This window comes from Oncorhynchus masou, chromosome 12 (genome assembly GCF_036934945.1).
Source record: "Oncorhynchus masou masou isolate Uvic2021 chromosome 12, UVic_Omas_1.1, whole genome shotgun sequence".
NCBI classification, from domain to species: Eukaryota; Metazoa; Chordata; class Actinopteri; order Salmoniformes; family Salmonidae; genus Oncorhynchus; species Oncorhynchus masou.
The window spans coordinates 12993072-13008815 of NC_088223.1; the positions used below are offsets into that span (position 1 = coordinate 12993072).

General features: G+C 40.0%; 2 protein-coding genes across 5 annotated transcripts in view; one reads left to right on the forward strand and one right to left on the reverse strand.

Annotated features, from left to right (window-relative positions):
- Window positions 1-460: 460 nt before the first annotated feature.
- On the reverse strand, window positions 461-3641 carry mrpl53 (mitochondrial ribosomal protein L53). The gene is made up of 3 exons (XM_064979673.1): window positions 3508-3641; window positions 1879-1991; window positions 461-656 (listed from the first exon to the last, which is right to left on the reverse strand). The coding sequence occupies exons 1-3, from the start codon at window positions 3600-3602 to the stop codon at window positions 538-540; spliced, it is 327 nt and encodes a 108-aa protein (XP_064835745.1). The 5' UTR covers window positions 3603-3641; the 3' UTR covers window positions 461-537.
- Window positions 3642-8576: 4935 nt separating this feature from the next.
- LOC135549576 (phosphoprotein associated with glycosphingolipid-enriched microdomains 1-like) overlaps window positions 8577-15744 on the forward strand; it is a 111843-nt gene continuing 104675 nt past the window's right edge. For 3 of the 4 annotated variants that reach the window (XM_064979661.1, XM_064979663.1, XM_064979660.1), the window contains exons 1-2: window positions 8577-8691; window positions 8766-8834. Coding sequence is in view for 1 of the 4 variants with exons in the window: in XM_064979663.1 (XP_064835735.1) it covers window positions 8809-8834 (26 nt within the window). In the remaining 3 variants the exon portion in view is untranslated. Of the gene's footprint in view, window positions 8835-15744 lie in introns of all 4 variants that reach the window. The other variant, XM_064979662.1, reaches the window with a different exon arrangement.

Consider the following 15744-nt stretch of genomic DNA (forward strand, 5'->3'; position numbering starts at 1 on the left):
CCAATTTTTCAGTTTTTGATTTGTTAAAAAAGTTTGAAATATCCAATAAATGTCGTTCCACTTCATGATTGTGTCCCACTTGTTGATGATTCTTCACAAAAAAATACAGTTTTATATCTTTATGTTTGAAGCCTGAAATGTGGCAAAAGGTCGCAAATTTCAAGGGGGCCGAATACATTCGCAAGGCACTGTACAGTTGACCGGGCCAGCTCTAGCAGGGCAGACATTTGACATACTGACTTGTTGGAAAGATGGCATCTGATGACAGTGCCACATTGAAAGTCACTGAGCTCTTCAGTACGGGCCAATGTTTGTCTATGGTGATTGCATGGCAGTGTGCTCCATTTTATACACCTGTCTGCAAGGGGTAAGGCTGAAATAGCCAAATCCACTCATTTGAAGGAAAGGCCACATATCTTTACTTACAGTGCATTTCTATAATTGACTGAAAAACAACAAATAACATTTCAATAAAGTATTTTATCATAAACATTCACAAATATACATAGACACATAAAAAAATACTGAGGGAGGGGACTACTTCTTGGCTGTAATTTTGGCCTGGGGGTCCTTGGCCACACATCGTGACTGCAGTGCAGTCAGCATCTCCTTGCTGGTCAGTCTCGCTCCCTTCATCATTAGCCTTTCTCCATCCACTGTAGAGAAGGGGGAAAACACAGGTAAAGAAGTTGTTTCGCTGAGGCAGTATAAAAGGTATGCAAAACAAAAAATTGGGAACTGTTACCTGGTACCAAATGGTGACAAAGACTAGGACCCTAAAGAACCCAACAGGCTAGATTACTACAATGTAGGATAATTATGATTTCATTGTGTAAATACCTGGTCATTGCATCAAATTTCTTTAAGCTTTTACTACAATGGTCACCAACCCTGAGACTAGAGTGTTCCAGGGTGTGCAGAGCAGGCTATTTAATCCAGGCCAACATCTACAATCAGGTGAGTTAATGCTGGGCTGGCACAAAAGCCTGCATATATACATATATATACAGTTTGAACACACCTACTCATTCAAAGGGTTTTCTTTATTTTACTATTTTCTACATTAGAGAATACATCAGAACTATGAAATAATAGTAGTAATCATATATAATAGTAATCATTTTACAACATTTGTTTAACCATTTTTTGGTTACTACATGATTCCATACGTGTTATTTCATAGTTGTGATGTCTTCACTATTATTCTACAATGTAGAAAATAGTAAAAATAAAGAAAAACCCTGGAGTGAGTAGGTGTGTCCACACTTCTGACTGGTACTGTACATCTCCAGGACCAGGACTTGTGACAAATGCCTTAATACACTTAGCCTGAAATCCAGAACCTGTTTTGCTAACATTCCACCCCTAGTACCCAGTGTCATTTAGCCATCATTCCCCTCCTAGTACCCAGTGTCATTTAGCCAACATTCCCCTCCTAGTACCCAGTGTCATTTAGCCATCATTCCCCTCCTTGTACCCAGTGTCATTTAGCCATCATTCCCCTCCTTGTACCCAGTGTAATTTAGCCATCATTCCCCTCCTTGTACCCAGTGTCATTTAGCCATCATTCCCCTCCTTGTACCCAGTGTAATTTAGCCATCATTCCCCTCCTTGTACCCAGTGTAATTTAGCCATCATTCCCCTCCTTGTACCCAGTGTAATTTAGCCATCATTCCCCTCCTTGTACCCAGTGTAATTTAGCCATCATTCCCCTCCTTGTACCCAGTGTCATTTAGCCATCATTCCCCTCCTTGTACCCAGTGTCATTTAGCCATCATTCCACTCCTTGTCATGCTAAACAGACTGATACCCAGACTATAACCTCCATAGGCCTATATGAAGTAAATGTGAGGTAAAAGTCAGGTTTATTCTACTTACTGAATGTGATGTCCACCACTGGTTCAGACTGGTCGTGTTTCACTTCTGTCATCACCTCACAGCTCATATTGGTCGATCTGGCCTTCTCAGACCCAACCAGGACCAGGAACTCCCTGCAAGGACACCAACATTGAACGTCACATTAACAGGGGATGCACGTCTGTGTGGGTTGACCCCTCACCCGAATAAGATCTATAGATCAATTTCACCCATTTAGAGGATCAAGCAATCTGTCAAATACATACCAGCCATCCCCTATTCCAGTGACTGTCAAATACATACCAACCATCCCTTATTCCAGTGACTCCGGTGATGCTTATAGACTATTTTATAGAATGAGCCTTGTGGCTACACAGGCTATGGAATAGGGTAGTTGCAGGCCCCCTCTGCCCAGAGTGGGTGAAAATGTGCATGGGTGATGAAATGTCACTTCCTGGTGTTATCAAATACATGTAACCAAGATAAATATGATAATTCATGTTCTGAATTGTTCAGTAGGGTCGTCCTCTAACATATCATTAACATTACATCCAAAAAGTCGGAATTCGTAACCTAACAAATCCGATAAAAAGCACCAAGCTCTGTTGACGTAGTGTAACACTATAACTTCAGACCGTCCCCTCGCCCATACCCGGGCGCGAACCAGAGACCCTCTGCACACATCAACAACAGTCACCCACGAAGCATCGTTATACCCATCGCTCCACAAAAGCCGCGGCCCTTGCAGAGCAAGGGGAACCACTACTTCGAGGTCTCAGAGCAAGTGACGTAACCGATTGAAACGCGAACACCGCTAACTAAGCTAGCCATTTCATATCCGTTACAATAGCAGTGCAGGTTTCTCGTAAAAATGGGGGATTTTACATTTTGTGGTAATGGTCTTCAAACATTTTATTTTGCTTGACACGAGGTGAATGAAATGTATAAGGCTTTGAAAATAAAAAGCTTGCTATATGCTCAGTGCTCCGTTTACATTTCACAGAGATAATTCTGCCCATTGTACACAGGTAAAAAGTCCAATAACTTTTGAACAGATGATAGAGACATGAGGTTTAGACTTTTTAGAGGGTTATCAATACAATTAACATAATACTTTCCCCATTGGTCAAAATATGCGTTTTTGATTGGCCACGCTACTAGACTGTGTAGATAGTTTGTAAATCTGGAATAAACAGTAATAAACACATTGCGTGATGACGCTTGCCAAATATGACGTTTAGGCACACAGCCAGTTATATTCTTACACGAGCCTATGACGGTATTGCAGTGAAACGAGCACCTGAATGACAAACTCAATCTGAACGGTTTAGGATAGGTAACGTTACAGATTTAAGACAGCTAGCTAGAAACGAATAACCTTCATAAATATGTCTATATCAACAATAAGCAGTAATTTTGCGCAAGAATTACTGGTTGCACAGATGAGATAACATTCAACGATAGTGTGATTGTCTGTGTCCATCTGTGTGGAATAAGAGATGCATTATTTGTCCTACAGTACAGAAGGACCCAAATATTGTTTCACATCATGACATGGTCAATTCTCTTTCATAGACTGAATAAAGCACATGTTCACGAGAAAAATAGATATTCACGTGTCCTAGGTAGAAAGGTGACAGGTATTCTTACCGTGTGGAGCGAACATTGGATTCAAACGGACAAAACTGAACAACAATGTTCTTGACCGTCTTAAGCACCACCGTTGTCTTGCTTGAAGTCGCCATGTTTTCGCAACGATGACCTTTCAACCCGGGCGCTGTTCAAGAACATCTCGAGTGCAGATTCGACAGAGTGAATACATTTTTTGATCTGTTCTCGTTAGTTTTATTTACCACCCAGAGTGCATCTACGTTACTTCGTTTCACCACCGGAGAATTAGTTCACTCGCGGGTACGGTTTCAGAACCGCCTACATGCTATGAGCATTTTTTACAGACTTATATGTGCAAATTTACTGAACACTCGAACAAAAATATGTACACCACTAGAGGGGAGTAGTGGATAACACAAGTAAAATATCGGTAAATTATCACTTTCACCCAATTCTCATTCCGCACAAAATGGTAATAATGGATTAAACATGACTAATAATACGAATTTATCATGATCATAATTTACCAGTAACAATTTTGCACGGTGTGTGGCTCAATAGGTTTTATAGATTTTTAAAAATATTTTTTTCATTTCACCTTTATTTAACCAGGTAGGCTAGTTGAGAGAACAAGTTCTCATTTGCAACTGCGACCTGGCCAAGATAAATCATAGCAATTCGAGACATTCAACAACACAGAGTTACACATGGAATAAACAAAATATAGTTAATAATACAGTAGAACAAAGGAAAACAAAAAGTATATATACAGTGAGTTCAAATGAGGTAAGATAAGGGAGTTAAGGCAATAAATAGGCCATGGTGGTGAAGTAATTACAATATAGCAATTAAATGCTGGAATGGTAGATGCGCAGAAGATGACTGTGCAAGTAGAAATACTGGGGTGCAAAGGAGCAGGTGGTGAAGTAATTACAATATAGCAATTAAACACTGGAATGGTAGATGTGCAGAAGATGAATGTGCAAGTAGAGATACTGGGGTGCAAAGGAGCAGGTGGTGAAGTAATTACAATATAGCAATTAAACACTGGAATGGTAGATGTGCAGAAGATGAATGTGCAAGTAGAGATACTGGGGTGCAAAGGAGCAGGTGGTGAAGTAATTACAATATAGCAATTAAACACTGGAATGGTAGATGTGCAGAAGATGAATGTGCAAGTAGAGATACTGGGGTGCAAAGGAGCAAGATAAATAAATAAATACTGTATGGGGATGAGGTAGGTAGATAGATTGGCTATGTACAGGTGCAGTGATCTGTGAGCTGCTCTGACAGCTGGTGCTTAAAGCTAGTGAGGGAGATGTGAGTCTCCAGCTTCAGAGATTTTTGCAGTTCGTTCCAGTCATTGGCAGCAGAGAACTGGAAGGAAAGACAACCAAAGGAGGAATTGGCTTTGGGGGTGACCTGTGAGATATACCTGCTGGAGCGCGTGCTACGAGTGGGTGCTGCTATGGTGACCAGTGAGATATACCTGCTGGACCGCATGCTACGAGTGGGTGCTGCTATGGTGACCAGTGAGCTGAGATAAGGCGGGGCTTTACCTAGCAGAGACTTGTAGATAACCTGTAGCCAGTGGGTTTGGCGACGAGTATGAAGCGAGGGCCAACCAACGAGAGCGTACAGGTCGCAATGGTGGGTAGTGTATGGTGCTTTGGTGACAAAACGGATGGCACTGTGATAGACTGCATCCAGATTGTTGAGTAGAGTGTTGGAGGCTATTTTGTAGATGATATCACTGAAGTCGAGGATCGGTATGATTGGTAGTCAGTAGATAGGATAGATAGGATAAGTAATGCTGTAATTCAATGCTAGCCTACTTTATAAAATATACAAGTTTATGTAGGCTACATCAAATGATATTCACTTCGTCAAAAATAATATGAGATTAATCAAATTAATAGGTTATTATTGGATTCACTTAATTTCCATTTGACATAATAAATTAGACAAATCCATGCATATCCTAAATGGTTAAAAAATATTTTTCATATTTTATGCCATTCACTTACTATTCAATAAACACCAGTGACTGTTTCTGAATTTCTTGACACAGCTGATTACTGTTTACTGAGAGTAAATCGCTACTGACATCCTCTGCTAATCTACTGATTGATGATGTTTATGTCTAAAATTAAGTTAGGGTGGAGAGGACTGACCATCCGGGGCAATCTGTTATACGTTGAGTCAATAGCAGAGGTAACACACACACACACACACACACACACACACACACACACACACACACACACACACACACACACACACTCACACTCACACACGCACACACACCCTGCCATGCTCTGAGTCAATATAGCAGAGGTGCCACTTTAAATAGACACCCAAACACACAGGTAACATAATCAAGTGGACAAGTATTGTGGCAGTATAACACAAGCTGCTGTTGTTTCCTGATAGAACCAGAATGGAAGGGGTCAAATGCACAAGACACAACGCAAAACACTTGTATTAGAATTCTACTGTGTTGGTGGTTTATTCAGATGCCATTTGTGTTGGGGGGGGGGGGTATGTGTGTCTGTGGGTTTGTAGCCTACACGGCTTTATCAATACAGACATGTTCTGATTCCACCAGGAAAGTTGTCAAAAATAATTTTCACACAGAATGTAAAAGCAATGTGGCATTGGGTTGTAATGAGAAGCGGTGGGTGAATGTGGCAGTATTTGTTAATCAGATACATTTACGTCTCAGCCATAAACAGTGTGTGTAGACAGTACAATGATAACAGCTGTGGTGGGTTGTGAGTGTGACTGTGAGAAAGCCAGGGGTGTAACTTTCACTGGAGGACTCCCCCCCCCCCCCCACACACACATTATGAAATGGCATTTTTGCACCCCCCCCCCCCCCCCCCCCCCGTTTTATAATAGCAATATGATACAAAACAACGAGCGACGGTGTGCTTTAGGACCACGCGGACACCTCAGAGTAGTCTGGTAGGCAGTTTAGAGTGTTTATCCAACTTTTAAAACATTGTGTACTACTCAACATACATCACCAAAATATTGTGCAAAAGAAAGTTTCCACACTGCCACGCTTTTCTTTTTTATTGTTGGTGGAAATAGTAAGCTTTTATTTTTAACCATACTGTATTCATCATGGGGGTAAATAGTGTTTAAAAATATCTGACATCCCCACACCCCCACCCGGGTCCTTCTCTGCCATTAACAGACATTTTTCAGTTAAGAAGCGGAATTAACAGGCTTTCTTTTTAACTATACAGTATTCATCATTGTGATAAATAACCCAAGTGTTTTCTCTCTTCCCCAGCTCCCCACACCCTCCTCCGGTCCTAAACTTAGAACCTCTCATCATGTTCTGTTCAGTCAGAGGACCAAGTCATCAGCCCTGAGTTTCCTGAGTTGCCGCCAGCGACCAATGCCTTGTGATGATTTGACAGTAGGAGTGAAGAATGAACAGTCACAATCTATATATAGCCATAAGGCTTGAGGCAAGCATTTCCTGGCTATATCAACCTCCCTCCTCCTCTTCTGCTGGCTCCCCCCCCCCGTTACTCTGACCATGACAATCAGCCCTACTGGGACCAGTGGCAAATGGCCTAAAGTCCAAAATTAAGTAAGCAGGGAGGGGGGCTGGCTCAAAGAAACAATGTAGAGGAATTGACCAGGAAGGGGTCGACTCCTAAGAATAAAGGTTAAATAACAGTATGGGGTGTTTGTATTTTATTGTCCACTTGTTATGTGCACTATGAGTGGCTAAATATAAACTGTGACCATGCTGAATCATTCTTTCAACCAGCCAGGCAGGAAGTCAGAGACGACTGTTAATGTCTTATTTAATTTATTAAGTAAGCAAGGGCTCACTCCCAAAAGAGCCATTTGGGTTAGTTGAAGACAGACAGACTATTGCCTGTGTGTAAGCTGCTGTTGTTCTTAATACTCAACTATCAAGGTTTCTTGCTGTGCATTAAAAGTGGTGTTCTATATTGGTGTAACTGAAATTATTGGTAAACAATTAAATGGCATCATAACAACATACATCTTATATGTAGCCTAATTACTTGACTCTCTTGACTAATTGACTCTACATTAAACATCAAATACAGTTTGAATACACTTTATACACATGTAAAGCTTTGAAATAGAGCATTCAATATTTTCCATCCATTGATAAGGCTAGCGTTGCGCAATTTGTCATAAACCTCTCCACGTTCTGAGTGCAATTACGCACTACATGTCCCAGAGACCATACCTGTTTTACGAAGCGATGTACGATTGTGTTGTGAACAACATTAGCGTGAACAACAATAGTGGAATCGGTGGTTTGCCTTCAAAATACAAGTCCCGATTGAAACGTGCAAACGGATATAGTAGAATCATTCCACAATTTGACTAAATAATGCTAAACAAGGTTGGAATGCTGTTATATAAATTAAACAAAAGACACAAAAAAAATCGTTATTTTACACAAAAAAATAAAAACATTGTTGAAAAAGCACTGTGGACGTATTAGACTTCAGAATTGCACTGGGGGCAATACTTATATTGCAATGTACAGCCTTCCGTGAAATGGGGTATCAGCCTACTCAGTGACAACCACATATTACAATTCTAAAGAATTTACACAAATATTAGCGTCCTAGCTCTTATTGTAGGACTAAAACTATGGGAAATCAGCTCACTATTCAGCCTATTGTGCGTATTGGATGTTCATTGCAATTTACAGCCTTCCCTATGGATCTTGGGTCCATGAAATGGGGTATCAGCCTACTCAGTAGAATAAGAGGTACGATGCTAATATTTGTGTGTAAACTCTTTAGATTTGTAATCTGTGGGTGTCACTGAGTAGGCTGATACCCAATTTCATGGACCCAAGCTCCATAGGTGTTCTTTGTGTCAAATAAACTAATTATTGCATTTGGATGAGTTTATATAACAAGTTCCATTTTTTTTGTTGCATTATTTAGTCCAATTGTGGCATGATTGCACTATTGTTATCACTTTCAATGAGGACTTTTATTTTAAAGGCGAACCGCCGAATCCACTATTGTTGCTCACGCTAATGTTGTTCACAACACACTGATGAGATCTGTCACTCCTCCCCAACATTTTGCCGGAGAATAGAAAAGGACTCGGCTCGGTCTGCGTGCAGAGGCAGAATTGCACCGTACTACGTCTGGGAATATTCGTGCACAGTGGAGAACGCGCCTCACATCTCCTCTGCTTTGAATAGTAGGTTTGTAATAGGGTTTACGAATAGTTATCAGTTTTATGTTATTTATTTAATAAATGCGGTTTTTTTTGAGGTGGTGGAGCCAACGAGTTTCAATTCAACAGTAGCCTAACCGAATGCTATTCATGGATCATCTTCTCCGGTAAGTGTTCTCCAGACTCAAACAGGTCCGTTTATTTCTAATGGCAGATGTGCGTGTTTTGTTTCTATGGGCAAATTCCGAAACATTTATTTATTTATTTATTCTGCTGCAGCACCGCCAGGCAAGGAAGGTGGGCTTCGAACAGCCCCATTGAATGAACCAACGATTTTGGGAATATTGATGATGGGGGAGATAGGGGACTTGGGCTGCAGGGAGACTGATATTTGATGAAAGGCCTTTACCGCTTGAACTAATTGGAGCGCTGAATCAAAGTTTCTGCTCAGTGAGGCTAGTAGGCTATTTGATATATTAATCAATGCAGCAGTTAAACATTTGGGCATCAATTCGAAGTTGAATGCAGTAGTCTACATCGTGTTTGCTGATCTGCGTTTGTCATGAGTTCTCGGTTTTCGCTGAGAAGCAAATTAATTTGTCTCAATATATTAAAAGGCTCCTTGTTATTTCTTTGTATGCTTTTCAAAAACCCACATGTTTTATGGATCGGAAGAATTGTCATACATGGAATTGCTGTAAAGAATCTAAGCTTTACACTTTGAAGACAAATGTAGAGATCAGAGTGTGGACCGACATTATATGGAATTTTGTCGGTCTATTATCTTCAAGCCTGACCTCTTTAGTTTAGTAAATTAAGTAAGTTTATAGTAAATTAAATGAAGTACTTGCCACTCAATCTTTATAATAGTGACGTTCATCTGGTGTTGAGATGCAAATGTACTTCCTGCATGGGTACAGAGATAAACTGGTCCTATAGCCACACAACAAGACCAGCCGCAGGTTACAGTAGGCCTATTCTATACCATTCCATTCTATTCTACAATAGCATCCTGATGGTATATTGAGATGCTCATTGTTCCCCTGCAATGGCCGCCATGACAGAAGCATACTGTAACTGAAGCATAATGTAACAGAAGCATATCAGAAGGGTTGAGGTCAGATTGATGACTGGGCCAGTAGTCTCTGAGCCAAAGACTTTGTGTACCCTGTCATTAGACAGACAAACAGCATTGGCTTTATTGACAGCAACAGGCTTAGAGGTTTCTTCCCAACCACTGGCCTAACAGGCTGGCACTTTCTGTTCCCCGCTGCCAAGAGAAACACCCGCCCTCGTTCTGTGTGTCAGTCTACTGTGTTTGTAGTCATTGTCTGTGTGTGTTGTGTTGTGTTGTGTAGTCTGTGTATGTCTACTGGAATTAGAAGAGGAACTCGTGGTTTAAACTTTCACAGATTTTCTGGCCAGCTTGGCCGTATGCAGGGCAGACAAGACTACTTCTGTAGCATAACAATCATCACATTGTTTTGACCAAATGTTGGATCTGAGAATAAACGTCCCTCGGGGAGTCTGTAGTCTATTGACCGAGAGTAGTTAGTTTCTCTGAATGTCTTGATAAAGACAACCCACTGGGCAAAAACAGGTTGAATCAATGTTGTGTCCAGTTAATTTCAACCCCCCAGCAATCTATGTGATGACTTTGAATTAACATGGAATACTGAAAACAAATTTGAACCTAAATCCAATGACATAGTGATTTTTTTGTTGAATTTCAAGTTGAATTCACGTACAGTAGGTTAAAATCTCAACCAAATGTAAATCAAAACTAGACCTTGAACTGAAGTCTGTGCCCAGTGGGATGCCTTTATGTCAGTCAAGTTGAAACTGGCTATTGGTTTAATTAGACACAGGTGCAATATGCAGTAGTCGTTCCACTACTTCCTAGTTGCTGGAATTCGAATAGTGTACCTAATTTCAGTTTGTGACAAAATAAGCAAATATAGTGTAGAGAATCATTGTACCAACTAAACCGATGTGAAATATAATTTCAATAACAAAAAATATTGTATTTTGTATATTGTATAAGCTGGTGTACAAAACCGAAAGTAAAAGACGCAAAAAACGAGCTCACATAGAGCAGATCTACCGCTTCTTAGACTTGCTTTCAATGAGAATGACAGATCTATAACTCACATTTCTAAGTGAATTTGGTCGGGTCGACCCAAAAGTTACATATTGCAGCAATTGACGGCTGCGTTTGTTAATACCAGTTTATTACACCCTCAGGTCAAATATGTGGATTAATCAGCTAGACACTAATCATGTTTGTGTTGGACAAAATTGATTGAAGCAGACAATTGTGTATGCGCCACATGTCTGTGATATATTTAACCCCTGCATTAGTGGTGTATCATGTCCATGTTTATAATTAGCGGTACTGGCAGCTGTTGTGGAGAAGACTTAAAGTACACTTCAGCACACATCACTACATTCTCCTGACACACAATGTGAAGAAGAATTTGTTTTGTAGAGGTGAAAGCTTTTGTTCACACACCTTCTGAGTGACATGACCGCACTTAATTTGTGGGCAATTCCACAATAACAGAATTGCAATCAGACTCCGATTGTTCACCTAAAATGTCAAAACAAAAAGCTTGATTTCAAAGTTTAACAAACCATACAACTATGCACAAGTGCTACTTTTAAGAATTTACATGCAACATTATACAAAAAAACATTTACTGGCAGAAATGTGTTTGGTAACAGAATTTCAGAAAGATCATGGTGATGTATCGTTAAAAGGTACACAAAGATATACATGGACTACCATTCTAAAGTTTGGGGTCACTTAGAAATGTCCTTGTTTTTTGAAATAAAAGCAAAGCAAATTCTTTTGTCCATTAAAATAACATCAAATTGTTCAGAAATACAGTGCAGACATTGTTAATGTTGTAAATGACTATTGTAGCTGGAAACGGCAGATTTTTTATGGAATATGTAGGCATACAGCGTACCATTATCAGCAACCATGCAGTAGTGCTCAGTAGAGTATAGTATAGTTCAGTTTTGTAGAGCTCAGTAGAGTATAGTTCAGTTCAGTACAGTAGAGATCAGTGGAGTATAGTTCAGTTCAGTACAGTAGAGCTCAGTAGAGTATAGTATAGTTCAGCTCAGTAGAGCTCAGTAGAGTATAGTTCAGTACAGTACAGTAGAGCTCAGTAGAGTATAGTTCAGTTCAGTACAGTAGAGATCAGTGGAGTATAGTTCATTGCAGTAGAGCTCAGTAGAGTATAGTTCAGTACAGTACAGTAGAGCTCAGTGGAGTATAGTATAGTTCAGTACAGTAGAGCTCAGTAGAGTATAGTATAGTTCAGCTCAGTAGAGCTCAGTAGAGTATAGTATAGGTCTGTACAGTAGAGCTCAGTGGAGTATAGTTCAGTACAGTAGAGTATAGTTCAGTTCAGGTCAGTAGAGCTCGGTAGAGTGTAGTTCAGTACATTAGAACTCAGTAGAGTATAGTTCAGTTCAGTACAGTAGAGCTCAGTAGAGTATAGTATAGTTCAGTACATTAGAACTCAGTAGAGTATAGTTCAGTTCAGTACAGTAGAGCTCAGTCAAGTATAGTATAGTTCAGTTCAGTAGAGCTCAGTAGAGTATAGTATAATTCAGTACAGTAGAGCTCAGTAGAGTATAGTATAATTCAGTACAGTAGAGCCTAGTATAGTATAGTTCAGCACAGTAGAGTATAGTACAGTTTAACTCAGTAGAGTATAGTATACTTCAGTATAGTACAGTAGAGCTCAGTATAGTATAGCTCAGTACAGTAGAATTCAGTAGAGTATAGTATAGTTCGGTTCAGTACAGTAGAGCTCAGTGGAGTATAGTATAGTTCAGATCAGTAGAGCTCAGTGGAGTATAGTATAGTTCAGTTCAGTACAGTAGAGCTCAGTAGAGTATAGTTCAGTTCAGTACAGTAGAGCTCAGTGGAGTATAGTATAGTTCAGATCAGTAGAGCTCAGTGGAGTATAGTTCAGTTCAGTACAGTAGAGCTCAGTAGAGTATAGTATAGTTCAGTACAGTAGAATCCAGTAGAGTATATTTCAGTACAGTACAGTAGAGCTCAGTAGAGTATAGTATAGTTCAGTACAGTAGAGCTCAGTGGAGTATGGTTCAGTACAGTACAGTAGAGCTCAGTAGAGTATAGTGTAGTTCAGTACAGTAGAGCTCAGTGGAGTATAGTATAGTTCAGGTCAGTAGAGTACATTATAGTGTACTCAACTCTAGTGTGCTCTACTGTACTGCACTGTGTTGAACTATACTCAACTTTTCTTTACTGTGCTGTACTGTGCTGTCCAAACTTGTGAACCCAACTGTGATTTGTGACTACTATGATTTCTCATTGTAGCCCATTCATTTGCAGAAATTCTGTTTCTGATTTTTCTGAAAATCCTGTTACCGATTTGGTAATCCACTTAATAATTTAATTAATAACAGTAAAAACAGTATAACTAATTCATAGGTCTTCCTTTATTTGTTACTTTTATGAACTTTCATTATATTCTGTTCTCATTGGGGAGTGAAACTAGAACATATCCCTAAGATATGTGGGTTTTTGGTAATGTTTCTTTAAAAAATATATCAAAAACTAAATATAAATGTTGCTATTAGTCTTCACAGGGGTCTTCACTTCTACATTGTGTTGATGTATTTCTAATACCTTTTAAGACTTTTTCTAGTAGATGTTGTCTAAGACCCCTTTTCTATCTGTTTGACCAGAAATCAAAGCCTGATGTTGAATGGTGGAAAATGGTTGAAAAATGTATATATGCCTTAATTTATTTTAAAAATATATATACTCTTAACTTTCATTTGACATGTTCCTATGAACTTCCCATGTTGGTGCTCTTGAGTCCTTTTACATGGACAAGTGTTTCTACAGCTGGGAGAAGGAACCATGTGTGAAGGTGTCTGCACTGCACCAACTGGGCCTCTGAATCCCGATGACACAGACACCCGGGCCTGAGTGATGCTGTAAACTGATACCATCATTTCATACAATATTGTATGATTTAAAGCTGCAATTATGTAAGAATTTTTTGGCAGAGCAATTTCTTCAAATAGTCCTTACAGATCTAGGCTTGTGCATATCGGTGGCTAGAATCCACTTCAGAGGCTTGTGATGTATCTGTTTCCATCACTGGGGATGTAAACAGCGAGGTGTCTGGTTCTACACCGACACTCTGAGGCAATTCCTGCAATATGCTCCATTTGACAACTTTACCATTAAACTGGTTCACCTCGGGCTGAGAGTTCAATTCTGTCTGTGTGCATGCTTTGCATGTGTCTGTGAGTGTGTTTATATGAGATTATGATTTTAACCTCACAGGCTCAATAAAGTAGTTTAGGAAACAGGAAGTACTCTTGAGCCACCTCAGAACCGTTTCTCTCCCTGAGTCACACTGTCAGCAAGCCTCTGCCAGAAGGTGTTTTGGCAACAGTGGTTAAAGTTAAAATGCTTGGCTGGCTCTAAAACTTCTTACGCATTCTAATTTCCTGGCATCAAAAGCCTCTATCTTCAGAGAACGTCCATTCCTTTCCCTCATCCAAGCCTAAATTATTGAAGGAGCGGAGATACATTTTTTCTTCAGTTTAGGCTACAAAACCATTTCCAATATTCATCATTTCCCAAATAGCCATGGAATTCACAATTGACTCACCAGTAACTGTAAATGCTTGCTTATTCTAGTTTAATACTATCCATGTGTTTCACTTTTAAATGCTTATAAACCCCTTGAAGATGGCAGAAAGAGGGAGGGAGGGAGGGAGGGAGGGAGGGAGGGAGGGAGGGAGGGAGGGAGGGAGGGAGGGAGGGAGGGAGGGAGGGAGGGAGGGAGGGAGGGAGGGAGGGAGGGCGAAGCAAAGGACAAACTTAATAAGAGGGATGTAAAAATATATACAAATATACACACAGAGAGAAGAAAGAAAGAGGGAGAGATGAAATGCTAATCATATAATGAAGGTATTGATCTCTGTTCGTCGGACCGTTGCTGGTGCTATTTAAAACCTCCTCACTGCTATTGACCCTGTGGCCAAAATGATTTTCCATTTGGATGTGAACATTGTTAGACGGCTAGTGGTCATGGCTTTCAGACCATGTTAATACTGGCAATGATTGGAACAACAACAGCTAAAGAGCTGTAGCAGACTAGTACACTTCTCAAAGGTCATTCCATTACATTGACATCCCCGACAGTGGAAAAATGTGTTGATGCACATTGATGTCAACTAATGAAAATTGACCAGCTGCGCCATACAGGTGGCAAAATAAATGGGAAGAGATTTTCAATGTACCGATTCCATGGCACATGGTTTATGAACTGGTACAAAAAACTACACTTGATTCAACACTTAGAGTTTTTCAATTTAAATTATTATACAATATTCTTTCCACCAACACAATGCAATATATATATATATATATATATATATATATATATATATATATATATATATATATATATATATATATATGGGGCATACAACAATCTCAGCTCTATAGATTTTGCAGCAAAGTGACAGAATCACTAGATCCTTTATTCTGGTATTGCCCCGATTTAGCCTGTTTCATGAATGGTTAAAAAATCACAACATCACTGAAAATGAACCTTACAAATAGCAGTGTTGAGCGATTTGGAAAGCCATAGTCAGTCAATAAATAATATAATACTCGTAGGAAAGGTTTTCATCTTTGGCTCACAATCTGTGGATGCTATATGATTTGAAAGGTTCAAAATGTATGTAAAACATCACAGCACAATTGAAAAAATATATGGCACATGGAAACCAAACGAGGGTGGTCTATGGTGATAGGTGGGATGGGCTGAGCGTGGCGGAGGGGGTGGGATTACAGAGCTGAGGTCTATGGTGATAGGTGGGATGGGCTGAGAGTGGCGGAGGGGATGGGATTACAGAGCTGAGGTCTATGGTGATAGGTGGGATGGGCTGAGAGTGGTGGAGGGGGTGGGATTACAGAGCTGAAGTCTATGGTGATAGGTGGGATGGGCTGAGAGTGGCGGAGGGGGTGGGATTACAGAGCTGAGGTCTATGGTGATAGGTGGG